The sequence below is a fragment of the Cervus canadensis genome, chromosome 5 (assembly GCF_019320065.1).
Source record: "Cervus canadensis isolate Bull #8, Minnesota chromosome 5, ASM1932006v1, whole genome shotgun sequence".
NCBI lineage: Eukaryota > Metazoa > Chordata > Mammalia > Artiodactyla > Cervidae > Cervus > Cervus canadensis.
The window spans coordinates 88,590,206-88,610,803 of NC_057390.1; the positions used below are offsets into that span (position 1 = coordinate 88,590,206).

The 20,598-nt window shown below is 39.0% G+C and overlaps 3 protein-coding genes across 3 annotated transcripts; all 3 read right to left on the bottom strand.

The window, feature by feature from the left end:
• Positions 1 to 1,251: 1,251 nt before the first annotated feature.
• LOC122442669 (olfactory receptor 1L8-like) lies at positions 1,252 to 2,208 on the bottom strand. Its single transcript, XM_043470509.1, has one exon. It carries the CDS (start codon positions 2,194 to 2,196, stop codon positions 1,252 to 1,254), a length of 945 nt encoding a protein of 314 aa, XP_043326444.1. The 5' UTR covers positions 2,197 to 2,208.
• A 7,904-nt stretch (positions 2,209 to 10,112) lies between these two features.
• LOC122442671 (olfactory receptor 1L8-like) lies at positions 10,113 to 11,133 on the bottom strand. Its single transcript, XM_043470510.1, has one exon. It carries the CDS (start codon positions 11,055 to 11,057, stop codon positions 10,113 to 10,115), a length of 945 nt encoding a protein of 314 aa, XP_043326445.1. The 5' UTR covers positions 11,058 to 11,133.
• An 8,523-nt stretch (positions 11,134 to 19,656) lies between these two features.
• LOC122442672 (olfactory receptor 1L8-like) lies at positions 19,657 to 20,598 on the bottom strand. The gene has a single exon (XM_043470511.1). It carries the CDS (start codon positions 20,584 to 20,586, stop codon positions 19,657 to 19,659), a length of 930 nt encoding a protein of 309 aa, XP_043326446.1. The 5' UTR covers positions 20,587 to 20,598.

Consider the following 20,598-nt stretch of genomic DNA (forward strand, 5'->3'; position numbering starts at 1 on the left):
TAAATATATATCATATAATTTTAAAAACTATAGTGGATTCATCCTTTTATACTTTGTTATACTTAATTTTTTTCTACTTAATGACATTTCAAGAAAGTAATAGAGATCTGTTTCATTTTTTCAGCCTTTTGAATATTGTTACATTTTACATAAAAAAAGCACAATTTCCTTATTTCCTATTAATAAAGTTTTAGGTTTTTTCCATTTTTTATCTGTTATAAACTGAGACTAAATAAAATCTCAGTACTCAATATACACTTATAATAATATGCCTTCAGTTAAACATTTGAGTGCTGAAGTCTCTAGAATACAGTCTTCAATCATATTTTAAATATACAGCTTTAGGGATAGATGGAGACAAGAAAGATTTCAACACCCCACTATGGAATGGATATTTTAAAGTCACCACTCTTGATTCCTGTTCTTTCAGGCCATTAACATTTTTAATTGTCTGTTAAAAAAAATGAAACTAAGCAATGTAATGAAGGAAAGATAGAAAGATAAGAGAATACTAAACTTGAAAACTTAGTATTTAAAAAAGAAGTTTTGGAGGAGAAAAATAAGGGATTATAAAAGTCCTCAAATGAGAAAATTAGCTGAAATGCATCCCTCCATCCTCTTCTCCTTCCCCTCCTCTCCTTTCATTCTCCTTCTTTTAAACATTTTCAAAGACAGTCAACAGCTATAAATTAAGAAATTATTTTTTTAGCAGTATACTGAATTTGAAGGATTTTGGAGATAATTCTTAATAAAAGAGATAAACTAGCTCAGGAAATGTATGTGGGAAAAATGGAAGTTAATTGCTGTGTCCGACTCTTTGTGACCCCATGGACAGTAGCCCGCCAGGCTCCTCTGTTGGAATTCTCCAGGCAAGAATGCTGGAGTGGGTTCTCATTTCCTTCTCCAGGGGATCTTCTCGACTTATGGACTGAACCTGAGTCTCCTGCACTGCAGGCAGATTCTCTATCGTTTGAGCCACCAGGGAAGCCCACTGTGGGAAAAGGATTAGGTTAAAGCAGCATTTGAAGGATGCGATGTGATGACTCTTTGTAGAAAAGGGGAGAAATAGTGGGGGAGAGTATCATGATTTAATCACAGGCAGAGCCAATTAATAGGCCATCAGCAAAGTATGTAAATACCCACAATACCTTGCCCCACCTGGGTTAAAAATGCTAATCTCCAAGAGCTTGCTTGTTCACCAAGAGCCAGCAGAAGCCAGATTCAAATGGGGAAGATTCCTTTGTGTGTACATCAAGAGGGTGTTGTCTGGGGTTTCCTCCTGCCCAGCAGCTTCCTCAGACCCTGATTCAGGTCTTTGTTTCTTAGGCTGTAGATAAAAGGATTGAGCATGGAGGACAGAACTGTGTAGACAATTGTAGCCACGTGGTCCCTGACGGTGTAGGTGGACACAGGCTGTAGATAGACATAGAAGATGCTTCCATAAAAGAGTGTTACCACAGTGAGGTGCGAACCACATGTGGAGAAGGCTTTGCGTTTCCCAGAAGTTGAGGGAATTTTAAGAACCGCAAGGAGGATTTGTATATAAGAGTAAGTAATGCATAGGAAAGGGGTCACTAAAATAAAAGATCCTTCTATCAATATCACAACTTCATTGACAAATGTGGGGGAGCAGGACAATTTTATTAGAGGGCTGAGGTCACAGAGAAAGTTATGGATAATATTGGAGTCACAGAAGGTGAGCTGATTCAGCAGAAGTGTGTGTAGGAGCGAGTGGAAGTGAGGCAGTGAGCAGGAGAAGGCCACCAGCAGGACACAGCGGCAGTGGCTCATGGTGGTGACATAGTGGAAGGGGTCACAGATGGCCACATAGCGGTCATAGGCCATGACTGCCAGAAGGCAGCTGTCAGTGTTGCCCAAGGCATATATAAAATACATCTGGGTCAGACACCCAGCATAAGAGATGGTCTTATGTGACAGGAAGTTCACCAGCATCCTGGGGACAATGGTTGTTGTGAAGCAAATGTCAGTGAAAGACAGGACACTCAAGAAGAAATACATGGGGGTGTGCAGTTGGGGGTCAGAGCAGATGGCCAGGATGATGAGCAGGTTCCCTGTTATGGTGACCAGGTACATGATGAGGAAGAGGATGAAGAGTGGCTTCTGGTCCTCAGGCCGGGAGGAGAGTCCCAGGAGGATGAATTCAGAGACACTGCTGGTTTGGTTGAGTCTTTCCATTGACTCGGGTCTATTAATAGTTATATACGAGAAGGTTTATTATTTCACATGCTCCAATTCCGTATCCCAAATCATGATAGCCCAGCAAGTCTTTGTTCCCTCTATTTGGTCACCATTAGCCACTCTGTAGGGAAAGCATGTTACCATTATCGTTCTTGATGTGATCCTTCCTTCCCAAATCCATGGGCATCCAAGAACCTTATATTGCAAGCTGGAGGGACAGAAGAAGAGTTTTACTTTAACAAATATTGAGATGAACTTCTTTGATTCTAGTTTCTTAATTCCTATTCTGGAAAATTCCTATTTCCTTCTTGGGAATATAGTGATAAAATAGATGTTTCTCTTGAGTTTGTTCATTTTGTAGTTTGGGAGACAGATCATCAGCAGAGTAGGTAACATTATATCATGTAGGGATACATTTTTTAACAAAATACAAGAAGATGGAGGTGACTGGGGAGTAGAGGGTATTTTAGATATTGAAGTCACAGGACCCTCATTCCTTATCAAAGCAAATTCAGTTGGTATACTAGGTCTTGGGTGGAAATAACCATTTTTCAAAATAACCAACAGGGCTAATCTCAAAGGAATGTTGAATCCAGTGCAGTAGTGTTCTTTCCTCTTGTCTGCACACAGAATGAGAGGTTCTCCCTCCTTAGCTCATGGGATATGATCATCGTCTATGCAGGTCTTCCCTCTTTTGTAAATCCATTTTCCTTTTTTTAAACTCCTGTTGTAAATCACATTTGTATACTATGGACATCCATTTTTGGCTCTTCAATGTATTTCCTTAAAATTCCTCTTTCATATGTTTATCCAAAAATATCTGTGAGAAACATGTCTACATACGTGGTTTTTTTGGTCATATCTAGTCACCCAGCAATGGACATCAGAGCCTCTGTTTCTTACTACTGCAAAAGTTCTATAATGAGAGATCGTGCATCTACAAAGTGCTCTAACAAAGCGCTTTAAATCAAGATTTCAGAGTCAGCGTATCCCCTTATACCTTGTGAATAGACATATCCCTTAGGGATTTTGATATGTTTTGAGACATTTTTACATTCTTGGCTACAGTAAAAATCTCAACATACATACTTTCATATCATATATGACATGAAACACATATCATCAAAGTGTTTAAAATAATTGCTTTAGAGGCAGCATATCCTTTCAGACATTTTGAATGCACATTGGTGTAAAAGTACATTGATATATTATCATATTAACTAATTGAAAAAATAAGTGCTTACATTTTAGTTTTAAGTTGCCCCAAACATTTTTAAACCTCAGTTACTTCATGTGTGATACTGGATAAAAACATCCACATTCTCATGAAGGGTTAGTGAGGTAGCACATTTCAAATACCTCAAGACAAGCATATTATGAACACTCAGGAGAAGCTGCTGACACTCATTAATCCCTGTGTCACCCTCCCTCATCTTCTATTTCTAGAAGGTCTCAAAATCAACTCATTCACATGTGTAAAATATCACATTCTGCACTGCCAAATTTTCAGGCTAATTTTTTGATTTTGTAAGATTTTATGGAAGAAAGGAAAAGACCCTGATGCTTGTTGTTGAGGGCAGGATGAGAAGGGGGTGACAGGTGATGAGAGGATTGGATAGCATCACTGACTCAATGGACATGAATTTGAGCAAACTCAGGGAGACAGTGATGGACAGGTAAAGCCCATGGGATTGCAAAGAGTCAGACATGACTTAGTGACTGAACAACAGCAATGGAAGAAACATTTGTTTTGTTTCAATGCATTGAGCTTTGAGTGAATCAGTAATTAAAGTTAATTATAATAAACCAATATTTGTTGAAAATTTATTACATGTCAAGCTTATGACATTCATCTCACTAAATTCCATGATAAGAAATTGGGAAGCACGTGTTATTAAATGGGAGAATGAGGCTTATAGAGATGAAGCAATTTGCTCAACGTCACTAAGGAATTGAATTGCAATCAGGATTTGGACACATTCAGATTTCTGACTCACTCTAAGCTCATGCTTTCAAGCGTTACGCTACCCCTCCCCTGGGTTTGGTATATTTATTGTCTGCCACTGCTACTGCTGCTAAGTCGCTTCAGTTGTGTCTGACTCTATGCGACCCCATAGACAGCAGCCCACCAGGCTCCATCATCACTGGGATTCTGCAGGCAAGAATACTGGAGTGGGTTGCCATTTCCTTCTCCAATGCATGAAAGTGAAAGGTGAAAGTGAAGTCGCTCAGTCGTGTTCAACTCTTTGTGACCCCATGGACTGCAGCCTACCAGGCTCCTTTGCCCATGGGATTTTCCAGGCAAGAGTACTGGAGTGGGTTGCCATTGCCTTCTCTGATCGTCTGTCACAATCAATCACAATCAATCATGCACTATTTTCCCCATTTTGACAATTTCCTAACATGAAATACCTCCTTATTGTCCTTAATTGACAAGCTTTCTTCTCCGATGTTCTGAATCTATCCTTGTAGTTGCAAGAGAGGTGACCTAGCTTTCTTTGTTGCTGAGATGGTAGAATTTGAGTATTTGAATATTCACGATTAACTGACCAAAATCATGGGCTTTTGTGACTGGGGTGTGTCTGGAGTGTGGAGCTGTGGCCATGCAGTCACAGTACCCTGAAGACAAAAAGTGGGGTTTGATTTGCCCTGTGTTACCTGCTCACAAGCTGGTTCTTGACATTTTAAGAATAACAAGGGAGACACCATGTCTGCAAAGCGGTTTGTCACACACAAATCAATATTCAAAGATGAGTCATTTGTGAAAGGGCTGCCTGGGGGGATGTGGAATACAAAAATTAGTGGCAATTATTTAAATTGGATGCTCCAGGTCATAGATGTGAAGAACACTCAGGCTAGAAAAAAGGGGGAAGGTTTTGGATCTGAGAACCTGGGAGAATAGTTCTAAAAGCACAGCGTGAGTGGATAAGAATAGGAATACAATAGTTTTTTTTTTTTTTTTCTCTTGTTTTCTGCTGAAGCACTTTGTTTTCACCAAAACTTAGGTTATAGGTAGCCTAGAAGTCCAACTGGATGGACTTACAACCAAATGCCACATGGAAGTTCTACTTGGACTTTATGACTTCTCAATCCATAAAATATTTGAAAGTATCCAAAGAGAATACAGTAAGGTAATAAGCTGGGTTAGAGTAGCCCAGTTGGTGGCCAGTTTCCTGAAGCTCACCTGCATGTCCGGATGCTTATCTTTCATTCCGAACCTCTCCAGAAGCTGATCTGACCATGTCTGTTCATCAGGTCATAGTTTGCTTCTCAGCCAAAGCCACACTTCCTTGTGTGTCTCCCATGAAATGGGAGATGCTCTGACTCAAGTAGGAGGACTCTCCTGATTGTGGAAGCCTAGCCAGCTTCTCATGAGTCTGGAGTCTGCTCTGCTAGCCTCTGGGGTGCTTGTTAGGTTGAGGAAGTTGTGGTGTGATGACTTCTCAGGGGATTTCATCCTGGAATCTCTGTAGGCAGAGAAAGCACAAAGAGAATCAGAGCTAGCCCAGCTGACTTCAAGGGGAGAGGGGACCCCTGAGGCTTCCTGTTTAGTTGTTGGGACTAATCTCAGAGCTAATGAACCTCAATGCACTGTCTCAAGGTCAGGCTTCAACTGTATTTTATCAAGGGTAGAAAAATATTCTTGTGGGTGAATACTTTCATTTTATTGAAAATAGGTGTGGACCAAGGTATATTCTAGAACCAGACAGATCATACATAAATGAATATGCAGAGTTTTTCAGTTTTAATAGGGTCAATTGGTGGAGATCAATGGTGTGTATGTGCTTTCCTATATCTGGGGAGGCATGTGGATTAGATTTTTTTTTAAGTGTGGAATTAGGCTAATGTGAATTTACATATGTTTAAAATCACAGGGTCAGGCAAATGTTGTCATATTTAGCAAAGGGGCTTTGAAAAACATGTATGTATTTAAGAGTTTAGGCTCAAATCAGTGATTTGAAGTTGTATTGAGGGAAATGAGATACTTATTAGAAAGCTGGGTTGCTTTTAACAAGAGACTTAGCCTCTTTGAGCCTCAGTTTCTTCATCTGAAAAAGCAGGATAGCAGTTCTTTCTGGCACTAAAACTAAAGTTTTCTTTTGAGCTTTATTTAGATAATATTGTGTATTTTGTTAAACATCATCCACAAATATAGGAAATACAACACATTCTGATACTGCTCTCAGGGTAAACCACTGTCTCATACAAAACATCTGTGTCTTCATCCTTACCTTTGAGTTGAGTGTAGAAAGTTTAATCTACTTACCAAGAGTAAATACTACTGAGGCAGAAACCCCTGGGTTTGCGTCCTGCCTCCTGCACCTACTCTTCATGTGGCCTTCATCTTTCTCTTGTTTCCGTTCATTCACCCAACAAATATTTAAGTATTATTTTCCAGCTTTATTGAGATGATTTACATATAGCATTATGTAAGTTAAAGGTATACAACACAGTTATTTGAGACGTATTTATTAAGCACAGTAATTACCACAATAATGTTAGTTAACACATCCATTTTCCCATAGCTACAACTTACTTGTTTTGGTGAGAACATTTTCTCTTGCACAGCCTGGTAAATTTTCTTATTTTCCTTTAAAAAAATTTTTTTTTATTAGAGTATATTTGATTTACAATATTGCATTAGTCAGATGTAAACAGAATGAATCAGTTATGCATATACATATATCCACTCTGTTCTAGGTTCTTTTTCCATATAGGCCATTACAGTGTGCTGAGTAGAGTTCTATGTGCTATTGGTAGGAACTTTTGAATTTGCCCTCTCAGCAGCTGTCTTTCTTTAAAAGAAATTTAAAAACTGAGGTATACTTGATGTGCAATATGTTAAATTTCAAGTGTACAATGTAGTGATTCTCATTTTTAAAGTTTGTTCTCCATTTATAGTTATTATAATATAAACTGTTGGGTATATTATCTGTGCTGAACAATACATGCTTGTATAAATAGGTCATTTGTTTTATACATGGTGGTTTGTACCTCTTAAACCTCTATCCCTATTTTGCCCCTTTTCTGCTCTGCCTCACTGTTAACCTAGAGTTTGTTCTCTATATCTGCTTTTTTTTTTTTTTTTTTGCTATTTTCAGTAGTTTCTTTCATTTCTACATTCTACATATAAGTGATATTATACAGTATTTGTCTTTCTCTGTTTTCTTTTTCTTAGGGGGAAGTTGTTTTACTTAGTTTTTCTTTGTTCATTCAATGAAAGAGTCTTTCAATTCTATAGTGCTTTACAATTTTCAAAAGTTTCACATACATGATTCCATATAACCCCACAACTGCCCTTTTAAAAATTCTCTGCTCCTATATTCCCCTTCATGGATCACAGCCTTGTCATCACAAAGGGTTTTGTGTGACTCAAAAAATTATTAAAGAGATGGGAATACCAGGCCACTTACTTGTCTCCTGAGAAATCTGAAAGTGGGTCAAGAAGCAACAGTTAGAACCAGACATTGAAGAGCAGACTGGTTCCAAACTGGGAAAAGAGGACATCAAAACTGTTCACTGTCACCCTGCTTATTTAACTTATATGCAGAGCCCATCATACGAAATGCCAGGCTGAATAAATCACAAGCTGGAATCAAGATTGGTGGGAGAAATGTCAACAACCTCAGCTATGCAGATGATACCACTCTAAAGGCAGAAAGTGAAGAGGAACTAAAGAGCCTCTTGATGAAGGTGAAAGAGGAGAGTGAAAAAGCTGGCTTGAAACTCAACATTCAAAAAGCTAAGATCTTGGCATTTGGTCCCATCACCTCATGGAAAATAGGAGTGGGAAAAAGTGGAAGCAGTGATGGACTTTATTTTCTTGGGCTCCAAAATCATTGAGGATGATGACTGCAGCCATGAAATTAAAAGATGCTTGCTCTTTGGATAGATAATTACAACAAACCTAGACAGCCTATTAAAAAACAGAGATGTAACTTTGTTGACAAAGATCTATATAGTCAAAGCTATGGTTTTTCCAGTAGTCAGGTATGAATGTGAGAACTGGACCATAAAGAAGGCTGAGTGCCAAAGAATTGATGCTTTCAAGTTGTAGTGCTGGAAAAGACTCTTGAGAGTCCCTTGGATAGCAAGGAGATCAAAGCAGTCAATCCTAAAGGAAATCAACACTGAATATTCATTGAAAGGACTGCTGAAGCTGAAGCTCCAAAACTTTGGCCACCTGATGCAAAGAGCTGACTCACTGGAAATGACCCTGATGCTGGGAAAGATTGAAGGCAAAAGGAGAAGGGAGTGACAGAGGATGAGATGGTTAGATAGCCTCGCTGACTCAAGAGACATGAATTTGAACAAACTCCAGGAAATAGTGGAGGCCAGAGGAGCCTGGCATGCTGCAGTCCATGGGGTCACAAAGAGTTAGAGATGACTCAGTGACTGAACAACAACAAAAGGGAGGTGATCACATTTGAATGATCTCTTGATTCTCACTGAAAACACTTGATGGAGTAGAACAATCAGATATGTCCTTAATGTTCCAGAAGTTTTGATACCTAGAATGCTGTATCCTATCAAATTATGATTGAAGTGAAAGAGCCAAAGAATGACGTTTTTCATATTTGCAAGCACCTAAAAAGTTTCTCTTCAGCTGGTGTTTTACAGTCTTTCATCATTGTGTTGGTCATTTCATTTATTAATAGATTTCAATTCCATGAGCTATAAATATTTATTTATACAAATTCAGATGAATGTGTATAAAGAAGTACAATTTCTCTCCCTCTGTGTCCTTCCCTACCCTTACACTTCCATTCTTATTCCAGTGACTATATAGATATATAACATATTATTTTGAAAACTAAAATAATTAATACTTTCATACTCAGGTCTACTTAATATTTCTATTTAATGACATTTCAAGAAAATAACAGAGATCTGCTTGATATTTTCTGCCTGCTGCATACTGTTATATTTGATAATTAATCACAATTAGTTTCTCTGGTCCTTATTGATAGCATTTTACATTTTTCCCAAATTTTTATCTTTTATAAAATTGATTGACTAAAATTGTCTGGAATCAATATACACTTATGATATTAATAATATACCTTCAAGTCAGACTCGAGTTGGAGTTTCTAGAATACAGTTTAAATCATGTATTTTAAACATGTAGGTTTAAGGATAGACTGAAGTAAGAAATGTTTCAATATCCATACTACGCAATGGATAATTTTATGTTATCATTCATGATTCTCATTCTTTCTGGCCATTAGCATTTGGCAGTTGTGTGCTGAAAAGATAAGAAACTGGAAAGACACAAAGCCATAGAAATATAGTAAATCAGGAGAAAGATAAGAGAATAGTAAAAGTGAAAACTTAATGTGTAAGCCAAGAAAAAGTTTTGGAAGAGAAAATTAAGGTGTTATAAAAAATCCTGATATTGAGATAATTAAATAAAATATACTCCACCTTCTCCTTTTCCTTTTCTCCATTCATTATCTCCTCTTTCAGACATTTTCAAAGACAGTCAGCAGCTATAAATTAAGTAGTTAGTTTTAGCAATTTACTGAAATTTGAAGAATTTTGGAGGATAATTCTTTTTTTTAATAGCTGATAAAAGCAGATAAATTTTCATTTATTATATAATTTTTACATACAGTAGGAATGATAAAAGACAGAAATTAGTCCAGGAAATATCTGTGAGAAAAGGCTTTTCTCAAAGCAGTATTTCTAAGATGCAGTGTGATGAATCTTCATAGAAAAGAGGAGAAATGGTGAGGGGGTGTATCATGATTTAAACTGAGGCAGAGCCAATTGATGGGTCTTCATCAATGAATGTAACTGACCACAATTCCTTTTCTCACGTGGGTTAAAAATGCTAACCTCCAAGAGCTTGCTTGTTCACCAAAAATCAGGAGAAACCAGATTCAAATGGGAAAGATTTCCTTGTGTGTTCATCAAGGGGGTGCTGCCTGGGGTTTCCTCCTGCCCAGCAGCTTCCTCAGACCCTGATTCAGGTCTTTGTTTCTTAGGCTGTAGATAAAAGGATTGAGCATGGAGGACAGAACTGTGTAGACAATTGTAGCCACGTGGTCCCTGACGGTGTAGGTGGACACAGGCTGTAGATAGACATAGAAGATGCTTCCATAAAAGAGTGTTACCACAGTGAGGTGCGAACCACATGTGGAGAAGGCTTTGCGTTTCCCAGAAGTTGAGGAAATTTTGAGAACTGCAATGAGGATTCGTATATAAGAGAAAGTAATGAATAGAAAGGGGGTCACCAAAAGAACAGGTCCTTCTGTCATTATCACAATTTCATTGATCAATGTGGGGGAGCAGGACAATTTCATCAGAGGGCTGATGTCACAGAGAAAATGATGGATAACATTAGAGTCACAGAAGGTGAGCTGATTCAGCAGAAGTATGTGTAGGAGGGAGTGGAAGTGAGGCAGTGAGCAGGAGAAGGTCACCAGCAGGACACAGCGGCGGTGGCTCATGGTGGTGACATAGTGGAAGGGGTCACAGATGGCCACATAGCGGTCATAGGCCATGGCTGCCAGAAGGCAGCTGTCAGTGTTTCCCAAGGCATATAGAAAATACATCTGGGTCAGACACCCAGCATAGGAGATGGTCTTATGTGACAGGAAGTTCACCAGCATCCTGGGGACAATGGTTGTTGTGAAGCAAATGTCAGTGAAAGACAAGACACTCAAGAAGAAATACATGGGGGTGTGCAGTTGGGGGTCAGAGCGGACGGCCAGGATGATGAGCAGGTTCCCTGTTATGGTGACCAGGTACATGATGAGGAAGAGGATGAAGAGTGGCTTCTGGTCCTCAGGCTGGGAGGAGAGTCCCAGGAGGATGAATTCAGAGACACTGCTGGTTTGGTTGAGTCTTTCCATTGGCTTGGGTCTGGATAAATACAAGACAGTCTGTTATTTCACATGCTATCATTCCACAGCCCAAATCATGATAACCCAGCAAGTCTTTGTTACCAGCTAATTAGGCGCAGCTTGCCACTCTCATGGTTCTTGATGTGGACCTCCCTTCCCAAACCCATGGGCATCATAAGTGCTTTATGTTGAAAGTTGGAGGGACAGAATAAGAGTTTTCCCTTGGAAGTCATCAGAGGTGGCTCTATCTAATTCAAGTTCCTTAGATCCCAATCTGGGGAAAGCACTGTTTCCCTACTGGGAACATAGCAATTCAATTGAGAAATCTTTGCCTTTTGTGCCATTCATATTGTAGTTTGGGTGACAGATCATCAACAAACAGAATATGTAATATAATGTTATGAAAAACTCTACATCTGCAGAGTGTTTTAAAAAAGTGTTTTATGTCAACTTCTTAGAGTCAGCATATTCACCCCTGCTTTTTCTATAGACAAATTCCATAAGAATTTCAATCATTTTTAGATATTGATTATTTATAGATGCTTGGTTACCATAAAAATCTCTACAGTGAACATACTGTATCAATAAAATGTTTAAAATCATTTTTTTAGAGGCACACACTCTTTCACACATTTTGAACATACATCAGTATACTGTGTGTGCATGCTCAGTCACTTCAGTAGTGTCTGACTCTTTGAGACACTATAGACTATAGCCTGCCAGGCTCCTCCATCTGTAGGGTTCTCCAGGCAAGAATATTGGAGTGGGTTGCCATTTCCTTCTCTGTTGATATAGTACGTTGATGCATTAATATACTACTTCATTGAACAAATAGATACTTACACTTTAGTTGTAAGCTACTAAACAGTTTTTAAACCTCAGTTACTTCATATGTAATATTGGACACAAATATCCACATTCTCATGAAGGTTTAGTGAGAGAAGGCAGTTAAAACACTTGGAAGAAAGACAAGCATATTATAAACATCCATAAGAAGATGTTGATACTCATCCATCCCTGTGTCATCGTTCCTTATGTGCTATTTCCAGATGTTCTCATAATCAGTTAATTCACATGTATAAAATACCACATTCTTCATTGCTGAATTGTCAGGCTAATTTCAAGATTTTTCAAGATTTTATGGAAGATCACCTTCCTTATGCCTTGAGCTTTGAGTGAATTAGTAGAATTAATAATTATATCCAATTATTTATTGAAAAGTTATTACATGCCACATTTATGCTAAGCATCTCACTACATTCCTCAAAAAGAGGAATTGAGAGGCGTGTGTTTTTATCAGGAGACTGAGGCTTATGGAGGTGAAGTGGTTTGCTCAAGGTCATGAAGGAAGTGAGTAGGGATCAGGATTTGAATCCTACTCTGATTTCAGACACACTCTAAGCTCATGCTCCCAAATGTTATGCTACCCTCCTCTAGTTTTGGTATACTTATTATCTGTCACAATTTGGCACAGGCACTGTTTTCCTCATTTTGAGAATTTCCTACATGAATTATCCTTCTACCCTTTTAAACTGACAAGTCTTTCTTCCTCCATGTTCTTATAGTCGCAAGAGAGTTGACCTACCTTTCTATGTTGAAGAGATGGTGAAATTTGAAAATTGGAATATCCTTGATTAAAGGGCCCAAACGAGGCAGAAATAATTAGCCATGCTTGACTGGGGTGTGCCTGGTGTGTGGAGCTGTGACTGTGCCATGGACAGTACCTTGAAGACAAAAAGTATGGATTTGATTTATCTTGCATCACTGCTCACAAGCTGATTCCTGATGTTTTATGAATAGTCAGGGAATATCATGTGCATAAAGAAGTTTATCACACACAGATCAGTATTCAAAAATGAGTCACTTGTGAAAGGTCTGCCTGGGGAATGTGGAATATTAAAAATCAGTGGTGATCTGCTGAATTAATGAGATTGGAGCCTCCAGGTTGTACATGTGAGGAACACCCAGGCTGATGACTAGAAAAAGAGGAAGGTTTTGGATCTGAGAATCAGGAAGATTAGCTCTAAAAGGACAGGGTGTATGAATGATGCTGGGAATACAACTCTTTCTTTCCTCTTATTTCTATTGAAAGATTTTGCTTCCACCAAATCATATGGTATAGGTGCCCAGAAGTCCTACTGGATGGATTTAAAACCAAGTGACATATGGAAATGTTACTTGGATCTTATGACTTCTCAATCCATGAAATATTTGAAAGTATCAGGGATAAAAGAGTAAGGTGCCAAGCTGGGTTGGAGTAGCCAAGTGGGTGGCCAGCTTCTGAAGCTCACCTCCTTGTCCAGATGCTTTTCTTTCCTTCCCAGCCACTCCAGAAGATGATGTGCACCACATCTGCTCATCAGGTCAAATCTGCTTCTCAGCCAAAGTTTAGCTTCTGCATGTGTCTTCCACATACTTCTGGGCTGATTGACAAGGACAGAAGCAGGGATGGAGGGGGAGCTGACATACTACTCCAAAGGGATAACACATTTCCCTTTCTTGACTCAACCTCCATTTCTTCCCTAATGCCTGGTTCCTAGCATGATGCTGCTCCTCCCAGCTCCAGATCTCAGAAGGCAGAGATGCTCTGACTCAAATTGGAGGACTGTCCTAATTGTGGAAGCCCAGCCAGCTTCTCATGAGTCTGAGATCTGCTCTGCTGGTCTCTGTGGCATTTATTAGGCTGAGGGAGTTGTGATGTGAGGACCTCTCAGAGGAGTTTGTCCTTGAATCTCTGTAGACAGAGAAAGCAAATGGGAATCACAGCCAGCACTGCCGACTCCAAGGGGACAGAAGACACTTGAGGCTTCCTGTTAAGATGTTGGCACTAATCTCAGAGTTTCTGAACCTCAGTACATCATCTCAAGACTATGCTTCAGTTTCCCCAACTATGGGCTTTCATGAGTGGATAAATATTTATGTGGGTGAGTACTTTTATTTCAGGGGATTCAGGTATGGACCAAGGTGTAGTCTAGATCTGGCAGAACATAAGTAAGTATGGGAATACTGTACTTTTCAGGGGATTCAGTTGAGGGAGATCAATGGTGTGTATGTGCTTGCCAGAGTCTGGGGAGGCATGTGGATTAGATTTTTTCTGTGTGGGATTAGGTTAATATTAATGTATCTTTAATGCATAGGGTCGGGCAAAATTTATCATCATATTTAACAAAGGAGCTTCAGAAAAAATATATGTATTTCACAGTTCATGTGGTACGCATACAAAATAGAATATTACTCAGCCAAGAAAAATGAAATCTTGCCCCTGGCAACAACATGGATAGACCTAGAGCAGTGTTTTGAGGTTAAGTTCTTTATTTAATTTTTTTAAATTGAGGTATGGCTGATAAACAATATTATGTAAATTCGGGTATCCAACATAGTGAGTCACAATTTTTAAAGGTCATACTGCATTTACAGCTATTATGAAATATTGGGTATATTTTCTGTGCTGAACAATATGTCCTTGTTGGTTATTTATTTTCTACATAGTGGTTTGTACTTCTTAATTCTCTACCCCTTTCTTGTCTCTTTCCTCTCTCTTTGTCTACTGCTAATCTGTAGTTTGGTGTATGTATCTATGAGTCTGTCTTTTTAAAATTTTCAGTAATTTGTCTTTTAATAGTCTATATACAAGTGATATCATATAGTATTTGTCTCTGTTGGTTTTTTTAGGGAAATTGTTTCATTTAGTGTTTTGTTTTTATTCAATGAAAGATTCTTTAAATTCTATAGTGCTTTACAACTTTTAAAAGTTTCACTTACACAGTTTCATATAATCCCACAGTAACCCTTTTTAATAAGTTCCCTACCCCTATATTTTCCCTCCCCTTCTCCTCCCCACTGGTAACTACTAGTTCTTTCTGTATAGTTGTGAGTCTGTAACCATTTGTTCTATGCAAAGTTATTATAATAGTATTGACCTTATTTCTTAAGATGTACATTACATCTCAACTTACTATTTATAACTAGAAGTTTGTATCTTTTAATTCCCTTCAACTATACCCTCTCCCCTCCAAAGTCCATCTCCTCTGACTACCACCTGTCTCTTCTCTGTATGTGCGAGACTTTTCATTTTGTTTTGCTTGTTTTGTTTTTTAGATTCCACATTAAAGTGAGATCTTATGATATTTTTCTTTCTCTGTGTGATTATTTCACTTAACATCATACCCTCTAAGTTCATCTGTGTTGTTGCAAATGGCAAGATATCATTTTTTCTGGCTGAGTAATATTCTATTTTGTATGCATACCACAGTGTTTTAAAATCTATTTATCTACTGATGGATACTTAATTAGCTTTCATATTTCCTCTATGGTAAACAATGCTTCAGTGAACGTTAGGGTGCACTTTTTTTTTCCAGTTAGTGTGTTTGCTTTCCTCAGGTAAATGATCAGAAGTGAAATTGCTGGATCATGTGGCAGTTCTATTTTTAACTCTTTGAGTTCCTTCCAGTATAATTTTCCACCCAATTTAAATCTGTTGTAGTTAAAAGACCAATTAGATTCCAACATATAGGGTGGAGGACCGCAACATGTCTCTCTTGTACTCAGATGCCTGCTGTAACCAAGGTGTCATCCTGATTACAGAAACATAAAGCAGCAATTGCTCACTGACAGTCACAGTATGTCACTGATGTTCAAAGGCAGGTACCCTCTCTTAGTGCTACAGCAAATGTAACAGCAATATGTGACTAAAGTGATAATCCTAACTTACTATTGTCTAGGCAGGTCTTTAAGAAACTCATTAATATCTTCTCTCTAAATTGTATACAAAATGTCTCAGGAAATTATTATAGTTTGGCTTTGGCCCAATACTTCATCTCTTGGAAAAATGAACCCTGGAAACATCCTGTATTGGTCCTGACTCATCAGTACACATGCGAGAGGCAGTTAAAAACACTACAATATTGTAAAGTAATTAGCCTCCAACTAATAAAAATAAATGGAAAAAAAATTAAAAAAAAAAACACACTACACTCTTGCTTTGAGGTAGTTATGTAAGAAAGGTATATTGAATCCCTTTCCTGCCTTTATTTTTCATTAGGTGATCTCACTTCAGCTGCCTTAGTTCTTCCACTTTTTCCAATTACTACTTGTCCTAAAACTAAGATCATGGCATCCAGTCCCATCACTTCATGGCAAATAAATGGGGAAACAATGGAAACAGTGAGAGACTTTACTTTTTTGGGCTCCAAAATCACTGCAGATGGTGACTGCAGCCATGAAATTGAAAGACACTTGCTCCTTGAAAGAAAAACTGTGACCAACCTAGACAGCATATTAAAAAGCAGAGACATTACTTTGCTGACAAAGGTCTGTTTAGTCAAAGCTATGGTTTTCCCAGTAGTCATGAATGGATGTGAGAGTTGGACTATAAAGAAACCTGAGCAGCAAAGAATTGATGATTTTGAACTGTGGTATTGGAGAAGACTCTTGAGAGTTCCTTGGACTGCAAGGAGTTCAAACCAGTCTATCCTAAAGGACTAGGCAGCATATTAAAAAGCAGAGACATTACTTTGCTAGCAATGGTCCATTTAGTCAAAGCTATGGTTTTCCCAGTAGTCATGTATGGATGTGAGAGTTGGATTATAAAGAAAGCTGAGTGCCAAAGAATTGATGCTTTTGAACTCTGGTATTGGAGAAGACTCTTGAGAGTCCCTTGGACAGTGAGGAGATCCAACCAGTCCATCCTAAAGGAAATCAGTCCTGAATATACACTGGAAGTTCTGATGCTGAAGCTGAAATTCCAATCTTTTGGCCAACTGATGCGAAGAACTGACTTATTGGAAAAGACCCTGATACTGGGAAAGATTGAAGGCAGGAGGAGAAGGGGATGACAGAGGTTGAGATGGTTGGGTGGCATCACTTACTCAATGGGCATGAGTTTGAGCAAGCTCCAGGAGTTGGTGATGGACAGGGAAGCCTGGCTTGCTGCAGTCCATGGGGTCACAAAAAGTTGGACACGACTGAGCGACTGAACAGAACTGAGCCTGTTCTAACCCAGACTGCACTTATTTGGATAATCAGCTCTGGTTCAACTCTACTGCCTTCTGTATGCATGCAGAAAGATGAGGCTCTCCAGAGCTGCTTCTTTTGTCCATTTGTAGAAAGAAGTGCAACACCAGTGGCTCAGATGGTAAAGAATCTTCATGCAATGCAGGAAACCCAAGCTTGATTCCTGGGTTGAGGAGATTCCCTGGAGAAGGGAATGGCTATCCACTCCAGTATTCTTGCCTGGAGAATCCCATGGAGAGAAGAACCAGGCAGGCTACAGTCCATGGGATCCCAAAGACTTGGACTTGACTGAGTGATTTCGAACCAGAAGATCAGAAGGAAGTAGAAAGACAAAGAATGATGGGATTATCTCTAAATAGAGGGACTGAGGCATTACCCATGATCAGTCTTAATTTGGCCCAGCTAGAGGAAGTCATGCTCCAGAACATTTTTCCTTTAGAAGTAGGCACAGTCAAAATTTGTTGTTGTTGTTCAGTTGCTAAGTCATGTCTGACTCTTGGAGACCCCACGGACTGTAGCACACTAGGCTCCTCTGTTCCTCACTATCTCCTGGAGTTTGCTCAAATTCATGTCCATTGAGTCAGTGATGCTAACTAGCTCATCCTCTGCTGACCACTTCTCCTCTTGCCCTCAATCTTTCCCAGCATCAGGGCCTTTTCCAATTAAGTAGCCAAAGTATTGGAGCTTCAGCTTCAGCACCAGTCCTTCCAATGAATGTTCAGAGTTGATTTCTTTTAGGATCGACAGGTTTGATCTCCTTGCTGTCCAAGGGATTCTCAAAAGTCTTCTCCAGCACCACAGTTCAAAAGCATCAGTTCTTTTGTGTTCAGCCTTCTTTATGGTCCAACTCTCATGTCCATATGTGACTGCTGGAAAAACCATAACTTTGATTATACAGGCCTTGGCAGGCAAACTGGTTGGAATTTAAACAGAATTCTCAGCAGCACTGTCTCCTTTGGTATGGACATGTAAATCGTACCCTTAACTTAAATCAATTGGATTCCCAAGACAAAGAGTAAACTGGTGAAAGTGTTAGTTGCTCAGTTGTGTCCAACTCTTTGCGACCCCATGGAACTGTAGCCCACCAGGGTCCTCTGTCCACGAAATTCTCCAAACAAGAATACTGGAGTGGATTTCCATACCCTTCTCCAGGGATCTTCACAGGATCGAACCTGGGTCTCCTGCATTGCAGGTAGATTCTTTACCGTCTGAGCCACCACATGAGACAAACAGAAAGTTGGTGAGTTGAAGGTAAATTTTGTGAGGTGAAGGGTAACACTACCCTTGACCCTCTCATTCCCTTGTAGTCAGATGAAGCACACATTTGGCTGGTATTAATCTTTATTGTGCAACAGTGATGAATCATCCCCAAAGCCTTTGCTTATTATCTCCAGGTTCCCAGCTTTTTTTTTTTTTTAATTGATGCATCATTTTTATTTAGTAAAATGACAAATCTTATGTGTACAGCTTTTTACTGATGACTTGGTCATCTATTTCTTGTTGATGACCATTTAATTTGTGTTTAGTTTTTCCTAATATAAAATACTATGAATATTTTTGGGTTTTTAATAAATATAAAGTACATAAAATACAGAATTTCCATACTGCTTTTGAAAGTGGTTGTGTAATTTTATATTACCGATCACTGCCTCTAGGTCATGAGGTTATGGTTATTTTAAAATTTTTACTTCAAAATTTTTTGTATTATGTTTCTATACTAAAAAAAGAGTTGAAGTTTCTAGAAGAAATATTAAATTACATATTTTAAAAATATAGTTGTAGGAAGAGATGGAGGAAAGAATGGCTTCAACATTCCTATTGTGGAATGGGTAATTTCTTGGTTCTTGTTCTTTCTTGTCATTAGCAATTTTTAATTTTTTTGAAAAAATGAGGAAATTGAAAAGAAAGAAAGACATAGCAATATAATAAAGGAGGAATGGAAAAGCAGGAGAAGAGAAAAAGTGAAAAGTTAAGTTTTAAACAAGAAAAAAAATTTGAAAGAGAAAAATGAGGAATTATGAAAATCTTCAAATTGAAAATAAGCAAAAATGTATTTTCTCCTTCTTCTCCTCCTCCCTCTCTCCTTTCTTCCTTTCCCTTTTCAAATGTTTACAAAGGCATCCAAGAACTACAAATTAGGAAATTATTTTTAGCGATATACTGAAATGTGATGAATGTTGGTGGATAAGTCTTGAAAAGAAAGCAATTTGTTCAGGAAGTATCCATGGGAAAAGGATTAGATTAAAGCATCTCATTTGGAAGATTCAGTGTGATGACTCTTCATAGGAAAGAGGAAAAATAGAGAGGGAAAGTATCTTGATTAGGCAGAGGCAGAGCCAACTGAAGGATCATCATCACTGGATGTAATTATTCATAATGCCTCTTCTCACATGGGTTAAATAAATCCATGGCTGATTCATGTCAATGTATGACAAAAACCACTACAATATGGTAAAGTAATTAGCCTCCAACTAATAAAAATAAATGGGGGAAGAAAAAATCTAACCTCCAAGAACTTGCTTGTTTACCAAGAATCGGCAGAAACCAGATTCAAGTGGAGCAGAATCCACACGTGTGTTCCTCACGCGGGTGCTGCCTATGGTTTCCTTCTAACCACCAGCTTCCTCAGGCCCTGTTTCAAGTCTGTGTTTCTCAGGCTGTAGATAAAGGGATTGAGGGTGGACGTTAAAACTGTGTAGACAATTGTAGCCATGTGGTCCCTGACGGTGTAGGTGGATACAGGCTGTAAATAGACATAGAAGATGCTTCCATAAAAGAGTGTTACCACAGTGAGGTGAGACCCACACGTGGAGAAGGCTTTGCGTTTCCCAGCAGTTGAGGGGATTTTGAGAACCACAAGGAGGATTTGTATATAAGAAAAAGTAATGCATAGAAAAGGAGTCACCAAAAAAACAGATCCTTCTATCATCATGACGATTTCGTTGATAAATGTGGAGGAGCAGGATAATTTCACCAGAGGGCTGAAGTCACAGAGGAAGTGGTGGATAATATTAGAGTCACAGAAAGTGACCTGATTCAGCAGAAGTACATGTACGAGTGAGTGGAGGTGAGGCAGTGAGCAGGAGAAGGTCACCAGCAGGACACAGCGGCGGTGGCTCATGGTGGTGACATAGTGGAAGGGGTCACAGATGGCCACATAGCGGTCGAAGGCCATGACTACTAGAAGCCAACTGTCAGTGTTTCCCAAAGCATATATAAAATACATCTGGGTCAGACACCCAGCATAAGAGATGGTCTTATGTGACAGGAAGTTCACCAGCATCCTGGGGACAATGGTTGTTGTGAAGCAAATGTCAATGAAAGACAGGCAACTCAAGAAGAAATACATGGGGGTTTGGAGCTGGGAGTCAGAGTGGATGGCCAGGATGATGAGCAGATTCCCTGTTATGGTGACCAGGTATATGATGAGGAAGAGGATGAAGAGTGGCTTCTGGTCCTCAGGCCGGGAGGAGAGTCCCAGGAGGATGAATTCAGAGACACTGCTGGTTTGGTTGAGTCTTTCCATTGACTTGTGTCT